At 40.6% G+C, this 21,784-nt stretch overlaps 3 protein-coding genes across 3 annotated transcripts; 2 read left to right on the plus strand and 1 right to left on the minus strand.

The window, feature by feature from the left end:
* Positions 1-754: 754 nt before the first annotated feature.
* OR10A5 (olfactory receptor family 10 subfamily A member 5) lies at positions 755-1,708 on the plus strand (the record flags this gene model as incomplete). Its single annotated transcript, XM_081152957.1, has 1 exon — positions 755-1,708. One exon carries the CDS (start codon positions 755-757, stop codon positions 1,706-1,708), a length of 954 nt encoding a protein of 317 aa, XP_081009083.1.
* A 7,047-nt stretch (positions 1,709-8,755) lies between these two features.
* OR10A4 (olfactory receptor family 10 subfamily A member 4) lies at positions 8,756-14,649 on the plus strand. The gene is made up of 2 exons (XM_081152956.1): positions 8,756-8,908; positions 12,846-14,649. The coding sequence occupies exon 2, from the start codon at positions 13,174-13,176 to the stop codon at positions 14,182-14,184; it is 1,011 nt and encodes a 336-aa protein (XP_081009082.1). The 5' UTR covers positions 8,756-8,908; positions 12,846-13,173; the 3' UTR covers positions 14,185-14,649.
* A 1,688-nt stretch (positions 14,650-16,337) lies between these two features.
* OR2D2 (olfactory receptor family 2 subfamily D member 2) lies at positions 16,338-17,285 on the minus strand (the record flags this gene model as incomplete). Its single annotated transcript, XM_081152958.1, has 1 exon — positions 16,338-17,285. One exon carries the CDS (start codon positions 17,283-17,285, stop codon positions 16,338-16,340), a length of 948 nt encoding a protein of 315 aa, XP_081009084.1.
* Between the last annotated feature and the right edge of the window lie 4,499 nt (positions 17,286-21,784).

Raw genomic sequence — 21,784 nt, forward strand, 5'->3', positions numbered from 1 at the left:
CAATTCTAATTCTCTTAAGCATTAATGAGTTAGTCCTCAGGTCAAGTCAGAACAGTCTGATTAAGGGTGGGTTGCCAGATATCAGAGGACTTTTTAATCTAACAGATGTGGCTTGAGTTTCAGATCTTCCATTTCAGTTGCTATTTCTTAACGTCTCCAGGATCAGTCTCCTCGCCTATCAAATGCACATTTAGGAGGACAATACACATGCATGTGCTAACTTCCTTAATACATGCTAGCCATCCCTACCTCTCAAATTCTACCCAAGCAAGAAACATTTACGAAGAGTAGAAAATTTATTAGATGCATTGTTCTGTATTATAGCTATAAATATATTTCTAAAATCTTGATAAATTTCCATGTATGTGTTTAATGAAAGCATGGATGTTGGTTTTATTTTCAAAGTTTAGGTGTTTTCAGGAATATCACTGTCTCCTAAACTAGGCCCTTTCTGGCCCTTCAGGGGCTCATGGCTCCAATTTGGCATGACCTTTCTGTGCATGTTAATGTGCAGATGGGGAGATAGCAACTCCTCTGAAAACTAACCCAGGCCCGCCTCAGAGTTTAAACTCTAGCCATTCTCCTCTGTGTCTTTATCCTTAGACAATCCAAGTCCTTTCCCCTTCTAACTGAGAACCTGATCTCACCTCTTTCCCTGATACCAAGAAAGCATCTGAGTAACGAATCTAGAATCTGACTTTTTAAATCAAGACCTTCTCTCCCTGACTCCAGCTGGGGATTTATTCCTATAACTATGGTTGGAGGAAACTGGACAAGAGTAACTGAGTTTATTCTTGTGAGCTTCTCTTCCCTACCTACTCAATTACAGTTGTTACTCTTCTTGACATTTCTAATTATCTACCTGGTCACCCTGATGGGAAATGGTCTCATCATTCTGGTTACCTTGGCTGACCCCATGCTACACAGCCCCATGTACTTCTTCCTCAGGAACTTGTCCTTCTTGGAGATTGGCTTCAACCTAGTCATTGTACCCAAATTGTTGGGAACCCTGCTTGCCCGGGATACAACCATCTCCTTCCCTGGGTGTGCCACACAGATGTATTTCTTCTTCTTCTTTGGGGTTGCCGAATGCTTCCTCCTGGCCACCATGGCATACGACCGCTATGTAGCCATCTGCAATCCCTTGCACTACCCAGTCATCATGAACCACAGGACACGTGCCAAACTGGCTGTTGCCTCCTGGTTTCCAGGCTTTCCTGTAGCTACTGTGCAGACCACATGGCTCTTCAGCTTCCCATTCTGTGGCACCAATAAGGTGAACCACTTTTTCTGTGACAGCCCACCTGTGCTGAAGCTGGTCTGTGCAGACACAGCACTGTTTGAAGTCTATGCAATCGTAGGAACCATCCTGGTCATCATGATTCCCTGCTTGCTGGTCTTATGTTCCTATTCTCACATTGCTGCTGCCATCCTCAAGATTCCATCGGCCAAAGGGAAGCATAAAGCCTTCTCTACCTGCTCCTCACACCTCCTTGTTGTCTCCCTTTTCTATGTATCTTCAAGCCTCACCTACTTTCGGCCTAAGTCCAAAAATTCTCCTGAGAGCAAGAAGCTGCTATCATTGTCTTACACTGTTGTGACTCCCATGTTGAACCCCATCATCTACAGCCTGAGAAATAAGGAGGTGAAGAATGCCCTCAGCCGAACCTTCCGCAAGGCCCTAGGCCTTAGAAACTACATCCCATAGACATTAAGAGATAAGACTAAAGTTTATTGAATGGAGAACAATCAGTTTTATATTTGGGATTTCTCTCTGTCTCTCTTCATATCTCCAATGGGATGAAACCCAGCTGTTGAAATGACTACTGGGGAGCTCAGTAGATGGAAAACAGCCCAGAGGTATATTAGACCTATCACTACCACCTGGAAAACTCCTCCAGATGCCTGTTGTAGACTTACATTATTTTTCTTATTGGTACTTCAACACTTCTGTGGCTAAGTGAGTCCAAATATTTACATTCCTGTGTTCACATTGTGAACAGTATGAAACTGCTTATAATCTTAACTTAGGGACATACATAGTTAAAGAGAGCAAAACCAATAAAAATGTATCTTGTCATGTTCTCTTCATTGGGGAAAATATGATTTCATTTACCAGATAGACAACCCCATGCCTTCTCCCAGTGCACAATTCTCACTGTCTTATTTCAGTTCTCGTGCCCTTTGGGTAGTATTACTTCTTTTAAACTCACTGGCATGTAGTATGGATATAGGAAAGTGGGTCAATAATCCCCATACACACACCTTTATAACACCAATAATAATTTTCTTCCTTACTCTAGTTTTCCCAGGAAGAGTAACTTGAGCTACCATGGGATCTCTCTCTATCCCATATTTACATTCATATGCCTTGTTGAAGTGATATCATAAATTGTAATCATGATGCTGCTTTCATCAAGGCTTAAAATGGATCCAAGATGATTCTAACTTAACTCTTCTTTAACCACAAAAAGATTTCTCATTCTTTTTATAACTTAATAGTACTCTGCTTCATAGATATATCATAATTTGAGTCTCTTATTATTACAAATCTGTAAAGAATAGGTTTATGAATATGCCTTTTCATATTTTTGCCAGTATATCTGACAGATGGAAATCTAGAAATAGGATTTATTGGGCAAAGGGTAAATACATATGTAATGTTGCTATATATTGGCAAATTTCCTTCCAAAGTGATTTTATCATTTTACATTCCCACCAGCTTATTTCCTCACAGCCCTGTCAATAACATTTGTCACCGCACATTTGAATTTTGCTTATATAATAGGTAAAAAAACAACAACAAAAAACTCAGTTAAATTTTAATTGGAATGAAATAAATGTTAAAGAATTTGGAACAAATTGGTGAGTGAATTAGAGAAAAGGCATGCATTTTATTCAGACTTCTGAGTTAATAGTTTAGATCGACAATTTTGAAGGGGCGTGCCACAGACCTTTAAAACGTGCAGTACCTGAATTTAGTCAGGGCCACTGACCTCTTTTCCCTTAGACTGTCAAATTAAAAAAATGACAACAGCCAGCACAACAATAGCAGTCTGGTGTGAACGAGTCAAAATTATACCTAATTTTTTTTGGTCAAATTGGCAAAAACTGTAATATATTTTTTTGGTGTGCTGCAGAATTTCAGTAATTAGTTTCTGTGTGCCATGAGATGAAAAAGGTTGAAAATCACTGATTTAGATGATTAGCAGTTGGTGATGTGTTGGATACTCTCTTGTCTGTACTTGAAAGGTTCTTTTCACCTTTATTTTAGCCAAATCCACCTCACCTTTCAAGGTCCTTTGGTGACGACTCAAGCAACATAAATTATGCTCTCCTATATGTATTTATCCCAAGTTTATCAGTAGATAAGTCAAATTTTATATATGTTATGCTGTATTTTTTACATGTTTGTCTTCCCCTAAGGTACCTGTAACCCTTTGAAAATGAGAGTGACCCAAGTATTTCCATTTTAATATGACACAGGCATCCCTAAGAACTATATGTCCTGCAAAACTCTGTACTAAAAAGACTAGGGGTAAATAGGGTTAGGGAAGACCTCTCAAAATACATGCATCTTTAAAGCCAGAGCATTAACAGATAAAATAGTTGGTACCTGGAGAGACAACATAGACTCCCAGGCATGCAGCTCCGGGAGGCTGGAGGTTGCCACAATAGATATTTAACATGCATAGTAACAGTAGAATGAAAATGAGGACAATGCTTTACTGAAAACATGGGTACATGGTTCTGAGACACTGCAGATGGATGTGATGTTCTGAAACAGTGGAGCATCCCTTACATGGTCATGGAAGTCACTGCCACTTTCCAGGAGCCAAAAGCTACACAAAGCAAGGAGTGCCTCTCTCTGGGGATGGAGCCTCAAGTACAGGCACACTTTCAACATTTTCTTAAGAATAGTTAAGAGGACTCCTGGCCAAGGCCTAAGGACATGTACTTCAGTGTGGAAGGTTGTCACTTTACTCCATCTTTTCTGGTTTGCTTTGTCCAATAAAAACCTTCATGTTACAGTGAATCATTCTCCAATTTTTCAACAGTATATGAAAGATGAATGAATGAATGGTTAATCCAGCTGAGAAATGATGGTGACTTGGAGTGGCGTGGTATCAGGAGCAAGTGATCCTGAACAATTTTTGGAGGAAGAATTGATTTTACTGGATGGTGGGTTGCATGTGGGAAAAAGCACTGCTGAAGGGAGACAGGTTGATCTAGAACATGACCAATTCCTGTGGCAGAGAATAGATGCTCTGAAAATCTAGAGGAGGCTCATAAAAGAGGTATGAAAGTGGTGTCTTATCCAGAAAGGTCCAGCCTAAAGCTTTTTTTTTTTCATATTCCTGTTCTGAATCCCCTTTCACCTTTTAGAAACATCTATACCAAACCTGCAGTATCTGATCATTTCTTGTGACCAAAGGCTTTTATCACAGGCCATGTTCTCCCAGAATCAGATATGGAGCCAAAGATTCAAGTGCAAATGAGTTATAAAGAAACCATTGAATGAGTAAGGAAAGAAGACTACGAGAAGAACCTAAGCAAAAAAAACTGTAATTTCAGATGAAACCCCAGACTCAGCCTGATCCAGCATGGAAATCCAGAATATAAATAAAGATCAGAGTTTTTTCTAATTAAAACCATGGAAAGTAGGCTTTTGCACTCCCACTCCAGGGATCCATTGCCTACTGGTGAACCATGGTGTATGGAAGAGGGAGAATTAAAACTCTCAGGCACTTCCGTCTCCTGGAGAGGGTCTCAGTGCCCAGGGGCAGTCTTCTGAAGGTCAGAACATCTAAAAATGACCATTTAAAAAGTGATCACCAAAACCCTAAACCTAGAACTCAATTCAATGTACCGGTGTCCTTTCCAAGTTCAACATCTACCCACCAGTGTGAGTTGCTATTACATCTACACTTTTCCCAGATGAGTACAGTAGTCCCCTTTTATCCATGGTTTTGCTTTCCAGTTTCAGTTACCCATGATCAACTGCAGTCTGAAAATATTAAAAGGAAAATTCCAAATATCAACAATTCATAAGCTTTAAATTGCATGTCCTTCTGAGTAGGGTGATGAAACCTTGCACCATCCCACTACATCACGCCTGGGACATGTGTCATCCCTTTGTCCAGTGGACCCACACTGTAAACACTACCCACACATTAGTCACTTAGTGGACATGTTGGTCATCAGATCAACTGTTATGGTACCACAGTTCTTATGTTCAAGTAACCATTATTTTACTTAGTAATGGCCCCAAAGCACAAGAGTAGTGATACTGGCAATTTAGGTGTGCCAAAGAGAAGCCATAAAGTGTATGTATGTATAGGAAAAAACATCGTATATGTAGGGTTTGTTACTCCAGCATCCACTGGGGGTCTTGGTACATATCTTGGTATGGGAGCATCGATAAGGAGGGACTATTATCATTTAAACACACATATTCAAAGTCATGTCCCAAGGATATTTATTATCAGAAACAATAGAGTCAAACACGTAACTATGAAATAAATATTTTCTTATTTAAATCATCATTTTCAAGTTATCTCTGTTTTTCTTAATAGACTCAGAACTACACATCATTGTAGAGCAGTGATAGTTCTTTTTCTTCATCTCCCACTTTTACAGGGGGTCCCTTTGGGATTGCTGGGACATATGTGCATGCACTGTGCCAGATACTAAGCAAATGACAATGAACAAGTCAGATATGGTGACTCCTTTCAGTAAGAAATGCGCAGTCAAACATCTGTTTCAGAGGTACTATAAGAAATGCTCAGCTATGCATTAGCGTCTTTGGGTGAAGCCCTAATCAGCTGGGGGAAATTCTATCTCAAAGCATGGGTTTTGTTTTGTTTTCTCAATTTCAATTCCTATTCCAGAAGGGTTAAGATTTCAAAACTGTTAGTTAGACTTTCTTCTCCTTGTCTTAATCAGGAGCTAATCACCTCTCCAACCAACAACATCTCCAACCAAGTGCTTATCGTTTTCATTAATATTTTCCACTTGGCTTAGATAATGATTAGTGGGTTTTCCTCCCCATGCCTGAAAACTCCTCTTGAGTCCAGGTCAGAAACACTCCTGAGAACCAGCCCAATGAGAATCAAAAGTGAGGGGAGATGTAAAAGAATACTTGCATGAAGGAAATGAAATCACTGTTTCCAAGAGATCTCTTTACTGCCATGTTCATTGAATCATTCACAGTAGCCAAGACATGGAAACAACATAAGTGTCCACTGACAGATAAGTGGATAAAGAAACTGTGAGATACACACACAGAAGAATATTTACCAGCCATTAAAAAAAAAAAAAAAAATTCTTCCATTTGCTACAACATGGGGGGACCTTGAAGGCAGAAAAAGACAAATACTGTATTACCTCACTTATAGATGGAATCTGAAGAAAAAAACACACCACACAAACTTTTAGAAACAGAGTAGCATGGTGGCTCGCCAAAGGGTACAAACTCAGTTATAAGATGAATACTTTCTGGGGATCCAACCTATAGCATGGTGACTATAGTTAACAAAGAGTATCTCTTAATTATTTCCAAGACTAAAAAGGTAATTATGTGAGGTGATAGAGGTGGTAATCATTTTGCATATATACAATGTATCAAATCATTACTTTGTATACCTAAAATGTACACAATGTTGTAAGTCAATTATAACTTAATAAAACTGGGGGGAAATTAAAAATTAAGTTAAAAAAGAATTCTGGCATGCTTTAATTTTTTTCAGATGGAAACCTCGGAGGACAGACCACTGTGTTTTGTCCCTCTGCTCTGTAGCCTCACAAGTGCAGGAGATATTGGAGCTGCTATAGACCTACCTCCAATTATGGGATAGCAGGATCTCCATGAAATTTTGCACTCCTGGGAACTCCTCACAACTCACACCTGTCAGAAAGTGAACCTGTGACATCATCTGAGAAAGAAGAAGCATTGGGAGAAATCATTTCCCTATAGTAAACACCGAATAGTCCTGAGACCCGGTCTGGAATCCTCTGGAGTGATTGACACAGGCCCAGCCCAGAGCTTCTCTGGTGTGATTCATGCTGCACAGCTCAGAGCGCCTTTACTACAAGAACTGGCCCAGCCACAGCCCAGGATTTACCTGAGATGTCTGACACAGCCCAGGGACAAAGCTTCTTTGAGAATGTGACAAGGCACGACCTCAAGTCTCACCAGCAATGTGGACCAAGACAAGCACAACCAAGAGTGTCTTTGGAATGACTGGCATAGACACTGCCCTGGGCTTTCCTGACAGGACTTGCACAGACACAGCCATAATTTAGAAACTTCCTCGGAGTCAATCATTCAGACATAGTCTAAGGCTGAGCAACTGACACAAACCAGGGCTTCTCTAGAATTGTGATACAGACACATCTCACTGACAGGAGGTAAGTAAAGAGGGAGAGGATAGGACACAGGCTTGAAATCTCTTGTAAAAAGGACAATGGTTCACCAACACCAAAGGAAAAAAAGTGTCTTCTTTGACATATTTCTGAGACAAGAAAGGAGATCAGAGGCCTCAAGTAAAGAACGTAGAGTTTTATAAGACTTGACAAATTAGGGAACCTGGGAAAGGATAGAAAACAATAATACATGTATTGTGCTTTGGAATGTTCAAAGTTTTCGCACAAATGTTATCTGATTTCACACCCACAACCATCCTGTTGGGTGGGTAGGTCATTTATAATAATCATCATTTTATAGTTGAGAAAACCATAACTCAGAAAACAGCATGTCAGTAGCTCTGTGTCTCACAGCTAGAAATAATAACCAGAACTGTAGCTCTGGACATACGACTCCAAAGTCCTTGCCATTATAACTACGTGATTTCAAACTATCGTTTATGTGGTAGTTTCACAGAGTTCTCTTAACTATGTGGCCTCGTTCTTCTTTGTTGAAACAAAATGTGGAATCGCCAAGGTGTTATCCCTGAAAGGAGACGCCCTGGATAGAGATGCAGCTGCCAGGCAGCCTCTGCTGTTTCCCCACCCCTTCCCCTCCCCCGGGGTCCTCACTGCGTCTCTCTGAAGCTTGCACCCGCAACCACACTCACCCGCGGCTCTGTGCTTGCAAAACCAGCAGTAAAGCAGAGCCTGCACTATCCCACACCGACCACATCCTTACAACCGTAGCTGCGCTCCTGTGGTCACAGGAAGTCAGTTCAAAATCTTGCCGGCAACCTCCGCCCTACCATCCACCCCTGCTTATAGGGGAAAACAGAGAGAAAGAAAAAAACAAAACAGAAAAGAAAGGTGAAAGATGAGAAAGAAAGAGGGGGAAGGCCAGAACAAAAGAAGGAACTAATAAAGGGAAGGGCTAGAGAGGAATCAAGGCAAGGGAAGGAAAAGACGAATTACAGCCACGGGAAGGAGGCAGCTGCGAAGTCACAAATCAGGCTTCCATGCCGTGTTTCCTGCAGACCTAGGGTCCCAAGAAGATGCATGAAGGGGGCATTTCAGGGGACAGGAGAAAAGCAAAAGCCAAGCAAAAGGGGCTCTGAGCCCCCTGCCCTTGTTCATCTTTATTGGATTTAAGTCATGAGATTGCCTGTAAGATTTGGTTTAAAAAAACAAAGGGAGGGTGAACTTCTGCTTTTAAAAGTCAAAAACCTACCAGTAGGATTTTGCAAGTTCCCTCAGCTTCATGAACTGTACGTTCAGAGATTCTCTTTGATAACTTCTGAGTTTGTGGCCTGAGAACCTTCCTCCCCACCCCCTGCCTTTGTCACAGGTTGTCTAGTGTCTAAGTAGTGTCGTCTGGTTGTGTGTCATTAGAAAATGCTTAATCCATGCTGTGCTGCAGTTTTTCTCCGGTTTCAACAGTCATGGGTCTCGGCTGCAAGTCATTGGATTGTTTTCTATCTACCCAGCGCTGCTTGACTGAAAGGTTTGATTTTAGAGTCTTTTTGAATTATAAAAATTATTGTAATATCAATGATAACACTAATAATGACAGTTACTCAAATGTGTGCAGTGTTTTATAATTCTACATCTACTTCCATATCTCTTACAAGATAATAAGGTAAAGGGCTTTTCTCAAGCACTTAAAAAGAATAGTGATTAGTTCAATTCATCATGGACTCAGGACAAAGAACTTCATTAACTTTTTAAGATATTAGTATGTTAGGCCAATTTAAAATTAGTAATTCAACAATTGTGTACTGTTACCATGTAGGTACCAGGCAATGTAATATGGATACAATGATGGATACCATTTGGCTTGTGTCTTCAGGAAGTGCAGAGTTTTCAGGAAAGGATACATATAAAAATAATTATGGTAGAAAACCACTTTTATAATAAAGGTATTTTAAGATGCTGTGAAGAATATAAGGGAAGAGCAATTAATTATACCCAGTTGGGGAACAGGGGTGGTCAGAAGAGATTTTACCAAAAAAAGTGGACATTAGGTCATTGATTAGAGAGTGAATATTGATATGGTTTATCCGCATTTTACTAAAGCATTTGATGAACTCTTTCATGAGATCTTTGTTACTACATTAAAGAGGTGTGTTCCAGATAGCCGTACATAAACTGAGTCTATTTATACCCAACCCATGTCTGAAATGATTTAAAGCCGCTGGCTTTAAAATAAATAGCTTTGCTATTTACCACAAAAATTAGACATTAAAAAACTAGAGTCAACTCATTTGGGGCTATGGCTTCAGCAATGTGCCCCAGCATCTTGTGCTTGCCCTAGGATATATTTTGATTATATATTTGAAGGGAGCGGACATCTGTGGCACAATGAGTGATGCAAAGCTCTCATGATAGAGTAAAGCTTTAAAAATATCTTCTCAGAGCATAGCAAAACATTTAAACAAAATAAATACAGCTTGGAAGATGGGACAGTGCACCACCTATAACACACACACACACACACACACACACACACAGCTCTTACCTGAGTGTAGGCTCAACTAGAGATCCAGTAGTGTCATCAAATTTCTGTAAAAAATAGTTAAACCTTAGGCTACATTAATTACTAAGTCCTTGGAGTTAAGCGCTCCACTAGGTGCAGACGGTGTGACAAATGAATAGGTTTGTCCTCACAGTGTTAACAATTCACTAACATAAACAGATGCACATAGAAATTATAAAAGTGCTCTAATAGAGGTTGACACAAGTGTTATAAGAGAATTAAAAAATTACTCCTTGATTTGGCCAAGGGAAGACATGGAAACTCCAGAAAGAAAATTATGCTCCAGCTGATAATTGCAAGACGAGCAGAAAGTTGCACATAATTGCGGGAAGAGGTTTCTAGGAGTAGAGAGCCTCACGCACACATGCAAGGAGGGGGGAGAGAACATGAATGCGCACAGAACAGAAATGTTTTCCTGCAACCAGGGGATTTGAAACTGGAAAAATAAGCAGATATCAGAGAAAAAGTCCTTGTTAAAGGGTTTATTCTATCCCAAGGACAGTAGGGAGTGATCGAAAGACGTTAAGCCAGTAAGTAACTTAATCAGAGTTGCTGTCAGGTCACACATGAGTCAAGAATGGTTTGAAAAGAACCATCTGGAATCAGGTTCCTACACTATTCCAAGCCAGAGAAAATGAAAGTCAGAGTGTAAAGGCGGTGTGGTAGGGGTGGAGAAGGTGACAGCGAAGGAAAAAGAATCCAGTTTGGGAGATAAATTAAAAGATTTTTATCCCAGTTTCTGGGCTACACAGTGGGTGTTGTCATTTTCTGAAATGCTGTAGATAAAAGGAAAAAGCTTGGGGTGGAGAGAGAATGAGCATAATTTATAACTCATCACTGTTTAAATCTGTGTATATTGTCTGAGGCTGTATTGCTGATGTATGTCGTCTTTTGTATCTAACTTCCTTACGTGTGGACTTCACTGTGCCTACATTCTGTTTATACAGATACTTCCCTGATTTTTTTCCACATTTTCTTCATTATTTATCCATTCACTCAACAACACTTGACTGGGCATCTACCTTGCTAGGAATTGGAATAAAAAGTTAAATAACATAATTTCTACTCTCAAGGAGTATACTATGTAGAATGAGGTAGAGAAAGAATTAATGATTATTCTAAGATAAAGACTATGAAAGAGGTATTCCAGGTCTCCAGTGTTGCTAATATCTTGAAACGCCCTGCTCCTCTCTAGAAATCGTCTTACCCTTTGCTCTCCTACTGCCACCCAATGCCACACGCCACGGCTTGACCTCAACTGTGAGCTCAGGCTTGTTCTGGGTTTCAGGGGGTGGGTGAAAGTGTTGCCTGATGGGTAAATTTGTGACTTGGAGTCCGACTGCTCAGGATGCATATCCTGACGTTGTCTAACCTTAGAGCAGTTACTCAACTTCCCTGTTCCTCGGATTCCTTGGTTGTAAAGTGGGACTAATAATAGTTTCTGTATCTCCAGGTTGTTGTGGAGTCAAACATGACACATGCAGAACATTTGAGTTAGTGCCTTGCACTTATTTGGTGCTCAGTAAATGTTAATTCTTGCCGTGAAAGTAGGTAAGGCATCAAAAATATTTTCATAGAAGTGATGCTGAGCTTGAAGTTTTTAAAATAAATAGGATTCGGCAAAAATTTTAAACCGACTTTCTCATTGTTTTTGCTCTTTGACCTCCCTCCTTCCTTCACCACCCAGACGTCAGGACTTGCACCTACTCAGGATTTTAGTCAAGTATCATCTTTTTTTTTTTTTTTTTTTTTTAATTGATTTTACAGAGAGAGGAAGGGAGAGGGAGAGAGAGAGAGATAGAAACATTGATGAGAGAGAAACATCATTGATCAGATGCCTCCTGCACGCCCCCTACTGGGGGTCGAGCCTGCAACTGGGGCATGTGCCCCGACCGGGAATGGAACTGGTGACCTCTTGGTTCCTGGGTCAATGCTCAACCACTGAGCCACGCTAGCCGGGCATCAAGTATCATCTTTTTAGTGCAGCCTTTCGTGACAGTCCCCACACCCCAAATGCCTATCTCCTCCACTGCTTTATTCTCCATTATTCTCGCCACTACACAAGAGACGTTCCACTTACATAATTTGTTTATAATCTGCCTTCCCTACCAGGAGGTGAGTTTTATGAGGGCAGAGATTTTTGTTTTACTTACTGATATATTATCTTCAGTACCTAGAAAAATGTGTAGAAGACAATATCTATTGAATAAGTTTTTCTTTTATCAGAGATGAAAAGCAAGGGCTATGGTGAGTTTGGGTAATGGGTTAGATAAGAACTAGATTTTTAGAGGTAGATCTAGCATTATCTCATAATAACTATAATGGTTAGCATTCATTGCATATGTGTTTATGTACCAGTTACCACACTATGTGCTTCAGATTTGTTCCTTTATTTAAGTGTAAACATATCAGAAAGAATTCCAGAATCCCAACTTTGAAGCCTAGTTACTGATACAATGATGAAATCTTCTGTTTCTTTTTCACAGGATTTAATACTATTAGTCACACCTGCATATTTTAAGTCGGTCTTTACTAACATGACACTTGAGCTTCATATTTCTTGAGAGTGAAGACACAAGTGAACCGATAGAAACTGATGAAAGGATTTATAGATAACACTGTGGTCTGATACTATCTTGAGTCTATGTTTTCTTGGATCACGTATAACCACATGGAGAATATTTAGCCCAGGAATCAAAATAAACCATAGTTTCTATATTGTGCGTCTTCTTGTTCAAACTCTAAATGTCTGAGTTTAGAAATGAAGATTCCTCCAATATGCTGAAATCTTCCTGAGTGTGGGCTGCTAGAGACTGGGACACATTCAGGTCTCCTTCTCAGGGGTCATTGGTAACTGTTGGCTCACTTCCTTTGCTTTTCTCCTTCCGACCCTTTTATTTTGTAGGAAACATATCCTGACTCATGTGAACACCTTTCTTTGTGCCTCAAGATCACTCTCTTCAGAAATGCTTGGCTTGACTTCCTTTTAGCACCACTGACCGGTGCTAAAGAAAAGAGAAAAGCAGAAAAAAGTCAGGTGATGTATAGATGTATATGGTGTGCCTCAGTTCAGTCTGAAAAAAAGGTTAGTATTCTTCCAAAAAAAAAAATTGTGAATCCCAGACTTGTCTTTTACATTTTTGAAAGTCCATCGGTGTGACCATCAACAACTGTAACCAGAGATAGAAGATGAGGCCACAGGAGGTTCCCTTTCCAAGGATATAACAGAGCTTATGTGTAACACATGGAGGCTTCTTCCCGGAGCGCGAATGCCCATCGAAATCCCAGGTGGAGAAATGATGTGGGGAAACTGGACCATTGTCAGTGAGTTTGTTCTTGTGAGTTTCTCAGCCTTGTCTGCTGAGCTACAGGCTCTGCTGTTTCTCCTTTTTCTGACCATTTACCTGGTTACCCTGATGGGCAATGTCCTCATCATCCTGGTCACTACAGCTGACTCTGCCCTACAAAGTCCTATGTACTTCTTCCTCAGGAACTTGTCCTTCCTGGAGATAGGTTTCAACTTGGTCATTGTGCCCAAGTTGCTGGGGACCCTGATCATCCAAGACACAGCCATCTCCTTCCTTGGCTGTGCCACTCAGATGTATTTCTTTTTCTTCTTCGGGGCCGCTGAGTGCTGCCTCCTGGCCACAATGGCATACGACCGCTACGTGGCCATCTGTGACCCTTTGCGCTACCCAGTCATCATGGGCCGCAGGGCCTGTGCCCAGCTGGCAGCTGCTTCTTGGTTCTCAGGGTTTCCGGTGGCCACTGTGCAGACCACATGGATTTTCAGCTTCCCTTTCTGTGGCCCCAACAGGGTGAACCATTTCTTCTGCGACAGCCCCCCTGTCATCGCGCTGGTCTGTGCTGACACCTCTCTGTTTGAGCTGGAGGCTCTGGCAGCCACCGTGCTGTTCATTCTCTTTCCTTTCTTGCTGATCCTGGGGTCCTACGTTCGCATCCTCTCCACCATCTTCAGGATGCCCTCGGCCGAGGGGAAGCGCAAGGCCTTCTCCACCTGTTCCTCCCACCTCCTGGTCGTCTCCCTTTTCTACAGCACTGCCATCCTCACATACTTCCGACCCCGGTCCAGCACCTCTCCCGAGAACAAGAAGCTGCTGTCGCTCTCCTACACAGTGGTGACTCCCATGTTGAACCCCATCATCTACAGCTTACGGAATAATGAAGTGAAGGCTGCGCTGAGGCGGGTCACCCAGAGGGCCCTGGGCCCACAGAAACTGTGACTGGCTTAGGTGGAAACCAAAGGGGTAGAATGCAAGGACAAAGGAAAGAAAAACAGATTCCTCAAATGGGTTTTTGGACGCCACTCTTTCCAGGAGCCACAGCGTACCCCCTGGGGTTTTGGACTTTCTACTGGGACCCATTTCTGAAAAGAACGTGAAGTGGGAGAAAGAGCCGCAGGAGGCCCCGGGTTCTATGGGACTGTGGTATCAATGTCTCTGAAGACACCACGAGTTTACACAGATTAGGCGCCCATCTGAGGGTTGACAACTTCACTACAAGTTGCTCTTTTCCATTTGTTTTAACTTTTGTTTTGTTTTAACTTTTTCTTGAACTTCTTCATCCGTGTCATATTATAATTTTCTGCTTTATTTTCTTCTATTTGCCCAAAAACTCTATCTGCAACTTTTAAGGACCTTTTGGTTTACAAGGTACAATAATGGTAATAAATAGTAGAGTGTCGTTTCATTCTTTCTTTCTTTCTTTTTTTGCAACAAATTTTTATTCAGTACCTCAGCATGTGTTAGACCTGTTTAGTCCCAGAAGACACATTGGTGACTAAAACAGACAAATGTCTTGCGTCATGAAAGTCACAGTGAGAACAAGAGACAGACTAAAAAGATACCTAAAACCTCTGCAGGCTTATAAAGTACATGTTTAGCGTGCTAGCAGTTGAGGAGTTCTTCCTCTGCTACAATAATTGGTCTGAGCCTCATCCGGATGGAGAAAGACAATTCCACACTGACAATTACCTCGATCTCAAATTATCCAGCTTGGATATGAGAGTTGCTTGACACAGAGGGTTAAAGGGATCACCAGTCAAGTACAGCTGATTATAGGAAACTGCTGTGAATAACCCAGTTTCTTTGTCAGATTTTTTGAGTAATCTTATTGTGATTAGATAAAGTCACCTGTCCCATTTAAGCTTGCATATCACTCAACCCATGTAGCAGCCACACTTTATGGTTTTATCCAGGAAACACTGCCCAACTCTGGACTCTTGGCAAATAACAGACTTGAGACATGGACACCATAGCTTTGTGTAATTTATTCATAAGAATGTATTGATAATTAATGAAGTAAAATAGCACTTACTGCATAGGCATGACCTCCCCACAAACCCTATAAACAGTTCTAACTCTGTGTTCCATGGAGGTACCGAGACCAGTTCTGTCTCCCACACAAGGTATCCTTCAGCCACATGTATCGAGGGCTCCAGGTGGGCAGCACATTCTGAATATCACCATAGGAATTCGCAAACGAAAAGGCAGATCACAGGGTTCTATTTTCACGACAGCAATCACACAACTAAGCAGATTGGCATGATTATAAATTTATCATCTCCAAGTTTAGCCAAGCTTTAGTCACTGCCCCACATTCATTTGACTTGATTTTCATATGGTAAGCAGAATAATGGGCCCACACAGATGTCCACGTCCTAGTCCCCTGTGTATATATTACCTTACATGGACTTTGTAGATGTGATTAAATTAAAGATCTTCGCATGGGGAGGTTAGCCTGAATTTTTTTTTTTTTTAATACAGTAACAAGAAATCAGAAGGTGGGTGGAGAATGGCCTTGGAACATTTATTCCCATGGCTTTCTCACCTCCATATACCTAAGTCCACAGCTCCTGCTTGGTGGCCTTCTGTACACAGCTACCCTCTCCAAGCTCCAGTTGCCTCCTCTTGGTCCTTCAGGCTCAGGATTAGTAATAGCTTCTTACTCTTGCTGCCCGCAGATGTCACTATTCCTTGTTGGTTTCCAGAACCACATCTTTACCTTTATAACGACGTGTGCTAACAGATACAGTACTCATGTCTTCAATGAGAGTATGGGAAGAAGTGTAGCAGATAGATATTAATATATAGCATGATTTAATAAGATAGATTTTACAGGTTTCAGGGTTTATAAAATGTGCATGTTTCTCAGGGGATTTCCTAACTCTTAGATGCTAAAAGACCAACCAGAAGGAAGGCCCTTCTTCCTATTGCTCCGTGAATTATTGTCCTTCTTCTACAGAGAAAATGCTGGATGAAGGATGGAGGGCGGGTCCACACACAAGGCCCAACGACAAGACTCATATCACATTCTAGTCTTGCTGAGGAAACTTCTCAGCAAGTCTTATGAGTAGGGAGCCAGGAGGGTCTCGCTGTCAGTGGCGCACTCTAAGCCTGCATGGGAAACTCCTCGTGGCCACTTTCCTCAGAGCTCCCTTCACATCCTTGTTCCTCAGGCTGTAGATGAGGGGGTTAAGCATGGGGGTCACCACTGCATAGAACACAGACACCAGTTTTTCCTGTTCTTTGGAAGACTTTGGTGTCATGTAGGTGACAATTGCTGACCCATAAAAAAGGATGACCACCATGAGGTGGGAGCCACAGGTAGAGAAGGCCTTGAGCCGCCCTGCAGCTGACTTCATCCTGACCACAGTCACTATGATGTGGCCGTAGGACACCAGGATTAGGGAAACAGGCATGAGGAGAATCACAACCCCCATGAGGAAAATGGCCATCTCTGAAGTCCGGGTGTCTGTGGATGCCAGGATCAACAGTGCAGGTGCCTCACAAAAGAAATGAGCAATCCTATTGCTGCCTCGGTAGGGTAGCCTTAGTGTGAAGGTGGTGTCCACCACGGACACCAGAATGCCGCTGGTCCATGATCCCACAGCCAACTGGACACACACCCTCCAGGTCATGATGCTGGGGTAATGCAAAGGGCTACAGATGGCCACATACCGATCATAGGACATCACTGCCAGAAGGGCACACTGTGTACATCCAAAAATAAAGAAGAGTAGAAGCTGAGCTGCACAACGTGTGAATGAAATGACTTTCTTCCAGGATAGCAGGTGGACTAGGGCCTGAGGAACGATGTTGGTAGAGAAACAGAGGTCAGCCAGGGATAAGTTGCAGAGAAAAAAATACATGGGTGTGTGAAGCAGGGAGTCAGCCTGAACAAGGGACACGAGAAGCAGATTTCCAAGCACAGTGACCAAGTACACAGCCAGGAAAAAGATGAATAATAGATGCTGGGTGTGTGGGTCGCCAGAGAGTCCCAGAAGGAAGAATTCTGTTACCTGTGTCTGATTTGTCTCTCTCATGCTTTGTCTCCTTTTTCAATACAAAGTCACTGCACACTAAACATGTGTAAAACCTATAAAAGTATATAATTCACAGTTGGACAGCTTAGAATTTGCTTCCAATCTCTACCAACATTTCAAGAATCCCCTTTATAAGGTTTTTAGAAGATGATCATGCTGCTTTAGTTGGAACATTTTCAATTTTGCACAACTTAATACTTTATAAGATGGTGGTTCATTTTTTTTTAGTGTCATATGGCAACTGTAGAGTAGATAAAAAATCATCTTCTTTATTCTGAGTATCACATATCTAATAATAAAAAGATAGATTGAATTCATGTATGAAGTTATGCCATTTAATTTCACTTTATTGTTAACCAAAGCCTTGAGTCTTTTGCTGCTCTTGCCATACCTCTCCCATCTCATGTTGGTGTAGATGTTTTTAATTCTTTGGATATAAACTGTTTCCATTGTCTCCATCTTGAAAGGATAGTCACAAAGGCATAAGAAATCAAGCAGAGCCAACGTGCCTGCAGAACTGACTTTTGTCTTAGAGAAAATAACCTTCTTTTGAAGGAGCTGGGAAACCAAGAGGTAACTCTGGATAGGGTACCACAATCTCTTTGGAAATTCTTTCCTCACCTTCAGCTGGTGCTCCCAAATATCAGTCTTAACCATCAGTGAACTTCCAAAATAACAGACACACCATCTCAACATAATTTCCATTTGAAGCCACCAGCATGGCTAGTTTTCTGTGTTGAGACTACACAGCACTGATCTGCCACCTCCAGCCCATCATCTCTCCCTGCCTTGTGTTATCTGTCTACTCCTCCCAGAGATTACAAGCTCCTTTAAAAATGGGTCTCTGTCTTTCTCATTTTTGTGTACTTTATTAGACATAGCACAGAGCTTTGTTTAATACATTATCATTAATCAAATAAAGTAAATAAAAAGTATTTGGTCACATAGTTTAGTGGAGTTGTTTAAAAAGCCTGCCTAGGGAGATATGTAAGAATTTGGGAATAATAATAAAATATTATAGAGCCACTCCAAAAAGAGAAAAAAGAAAGTTAGTTTAAAGTCTAAATTTTAAGGCCCTATACGAGTCTTGGCCTATCAACCCTTTATCTGTCTGATAAACTACTTCAAAATAATGTTTAAAATACATAAAATACATACATACACACATACATATATACATGTACAAACATATGATGAAAATAACAATGTATAGGATTATCAAGGAAACCAATTACATCAAAATATAGTCATCAAAATAGTTTTAGAAAACAAATATGTGATATAATAATACATGTGCTTCTTCAAATCATTAAATTTTAAAATGTTGTGGCAGGTCTAATAACTACCTTAATTTCAAAATGACGACCTAAAATGATATTTTGAGATATCTTCAACAACCACAATGTGATATAAAAATACCTCTGATTTCCATTGGTTAAAGTCCTGGGTACTGATAATGCTGGTTTGGGTTGTTTGCCTACATTTAAATAAGGACATTTTAGATTTCAGTTGAAGTAAAATAAAGAAGTAGCATTCACATCTAAATTGAAGAACCCCCTGAATTCCTGGGCTGAAAGAATTGCCAGGAGTTTTCTCAAAAGGACAAAGTTACACTCCATATAATCTGACAACGGAGTCTTAGGCGTTTGGATGGGGTGTGAGTCAAAATGATGAAGGATTTCAATTCATCATTGAAATAACAAATGAAGAAATAAGTGCTCACTGACCCTGGGAGTACAATATTAGAAGGCTATGTCTCTGACCTCCCCCAATTTGTTTTTTAAAGCATGTTATTCGCCCAAGCAAATGTGGAGGAAAAAACGCTCCCCCAGGCAACCCCAGGGTCAGGAAGCTTCTGTAAGAAAATCACGTCTGCTGCCAGTCTTTCGCGTTATTCTGCCTTTTCTCCAGATTCAACATCAACTTGTAAGTGCATTTCTCTAAAAAGGACATGCATTACTGGGTGCCCAACGGGATGATAAGGCCACAGAGCCATGCATTGTCTAATTGACATTTCTTTTAGGAAAAGGATACTGAGGAATTCCCCAGGAACCGAGAGAAAATATTAAATTTCTCTTCTGATTCCAAGATTTTTCACCTTCAAAATCAGCCATTCCCTACCCTCCATACCCACGTACTGTCCCCCAGCCCCACCCCGAGGCATAAGAACCCGCTCCCGGAGCATCCGTTAGGACTCCGTGGAAGCTCTGCTATGTCTCCATCGGGCGAGGACCCTGACTCCTTCTTCACAGGGAATTCAGCGCTGTCACTGTGGTTTGCTAAGGCAGACCTGCTGTGGAAAAAACCGTGGCCAGATCTGTTACAGAAGATTTAGCCCTAAGCATCACATTGTTTGGACAAAATTAGTTGAATTTAAAATATCAAATTTAAAAAATCCCTCCCTCTAATAGTCTTACCAACATTTTCTCATCTGGTGGGGAAAAAAGGTCAAACTAGCCTGTCACAACCGGTCAGACATTCACTGCTGAGGGGGAGACGCCGCAGGCGCGTTGGCTGCAGGCTGGGCAGAGCGGAGGCTGGGCGCCTCTCGTCTGTGAAGTCAAAGGGCTCAGTAAAATCAAGGTCAAGGCAGGAAGGGGAACCCCCACATCTCCCAGCCCAGAGGTCTTAGCATTGACTCCAGGCCACACTGTGCAGCGACAGTTTCATTTAAATGAGGTGAACAGAGGGATACAAGAGCAGTCTCTGGAGGGCTAAGGCCCTCAGGAGAATTGTGAATCATTAGGGTGAATCCTGAGCTGCATTTCCTCTCAGAAGGGTCCCAAATGTTTGTGAGGACAGATGTTAGCACTCACATCACCATTTGTGGGAGAATGTAGATGCAAAAACCCTAACTAACATGGAGTGAATTCAATCCAAAAGTGTATTTAAAAATAATACAGCAGGATCAAATATGACTTACCCCTGGGATGCAAATATGTTTCAACACCAGAAACCCAAAAAAGAAATTCACAAATTATTACACTGAAAAATAAAATCAGATAAAAATCCCAGTGATGTAGAAAAAACATGTTAAAGAAAAACACCTATTTGTTATTTTTTAATCTTTGTAAGCCAGGAATAAGGTAAAGCATTTTGTTTTTTTAAACTGATTGGTTATGCACCAAAACCCAACAACACATCTCATTTAATAGAGAAGTTGTTGGTGCAGTCTCTAAGATAAGAAACCAGACAAGAATGCTGTCTCACCAATACTATTTAGTGTAGTACTGAGAGTCATTAAGAACACCATGAAGAAAGAAAAATATGTAAGATATAAGAAATGAAAGAGAAGAAATAAAACTGTACTATTTGCTGATCATATGATTACCAACCTAGAAAAAAAATTCAATGAACAAACTGTTAGATGTAATAAAGATGTGCAAGTTTCCTGTATCAGAGTTCAACCTAAAAAAAAATTTTTTTTTAAATATTCTCTACCTCTCTACCAGCAATAATCAATTGGAAAATGTAATTTTAAGAACAGGGTGCAATTTTACAATAGCAACAAAAATTATAAAGTATACAGAAACAAATCAAGAATACACAAGATTTCCATCGGGGTAAAAAAAATAGCTCTAGTAAAGTAGAAGATCGTTTGAATAAATGGAGAGATATTTGCATCTCTTGGATTGGATGACTTTAATATTATAAAGATATCATTTCTCCCCAATGGATCTATAAGTTTAGGGTAATACCAGTCACCATTCCAGTTGGAGTTTTTGAGTAACCCAAGAGATTTACTCTTACATTTATGTGGAGAAATAACAATCCACACTTAGAATACTGACAGGGGTGATGTAGGAATGCTCTACCAGATAGTAAGACATGTTGCCAAGTTACAGAAATAAAAGCCAGGTGGTACTGGTGCAAAAAAGAACTAATAAACAAATGGAGCAGAATTGAGAGCTCACAGATAGACTCATATATAAATTTAATGTAAAGTAATGTTAATTCCAGAAAATCACTAGGGAGAGGACAAATAGTTTAGTAAATAGTGTTCATAAAATTAGTTTACTCCAACAAAAAAAATAAAACTGAATTCCTACCTAGCATGACATAAGGAGGTAGACTCTAACTGGACCAAACACCTAAAAGTTAAAAGAGAACACTGACATTATAGAAGAAAACATAGTACATCTTACTGACCTAGAGTAAAGAAATTCCAAAGCACAACCCATAAGGAAAAATTTGATGACTTTGAGTTCATCAATATCTGGGATTTGTGTTTAACAAAGAACATTAAGAACAAAGTTAAAAGACAGATGAGAAAATGAATTATTTGCTTTATCGAAAACCAATAAGAAATTAGAACTTACTATCAGGGACTCACAATAAATTATTAAAATCAACAAGAAAAGAAAGAACCCCAGGGGAAAAAGAAAAAAGAGCAGAGAATATAAAAAGGGAATTTACAAAAAAAAAAAGTAACTTCGAAGGGCTACATGAATATAAAGCAATGCTCAAATTCATTAGTAAAGAAAGATCTACAAAGTAAC

The sequence above is a fragment of the Miniopterus schreibersii genome, assembly GCF_964146895.1.
Source record: "Miniopterus schreibersii genome assembly, chromosome: 12".
NCBI classification, from domain to species: domain Eukaryota; kingdom Metazoa; phylum Chordata; class Mammalia; order Chiroptera; family Miniopteridae; genus Miniopterus; species Miniopterus schreibersii.

Excerpts from the sequence above, each read along its gene's own strand:
- OR10A4 (XM_081152956.1), top strand. The coding sequence starts at position 13,174 with ATGTGTAACACATGGAGGCTTCTTCCCGGAGCGCGAATGCCCATCGAA.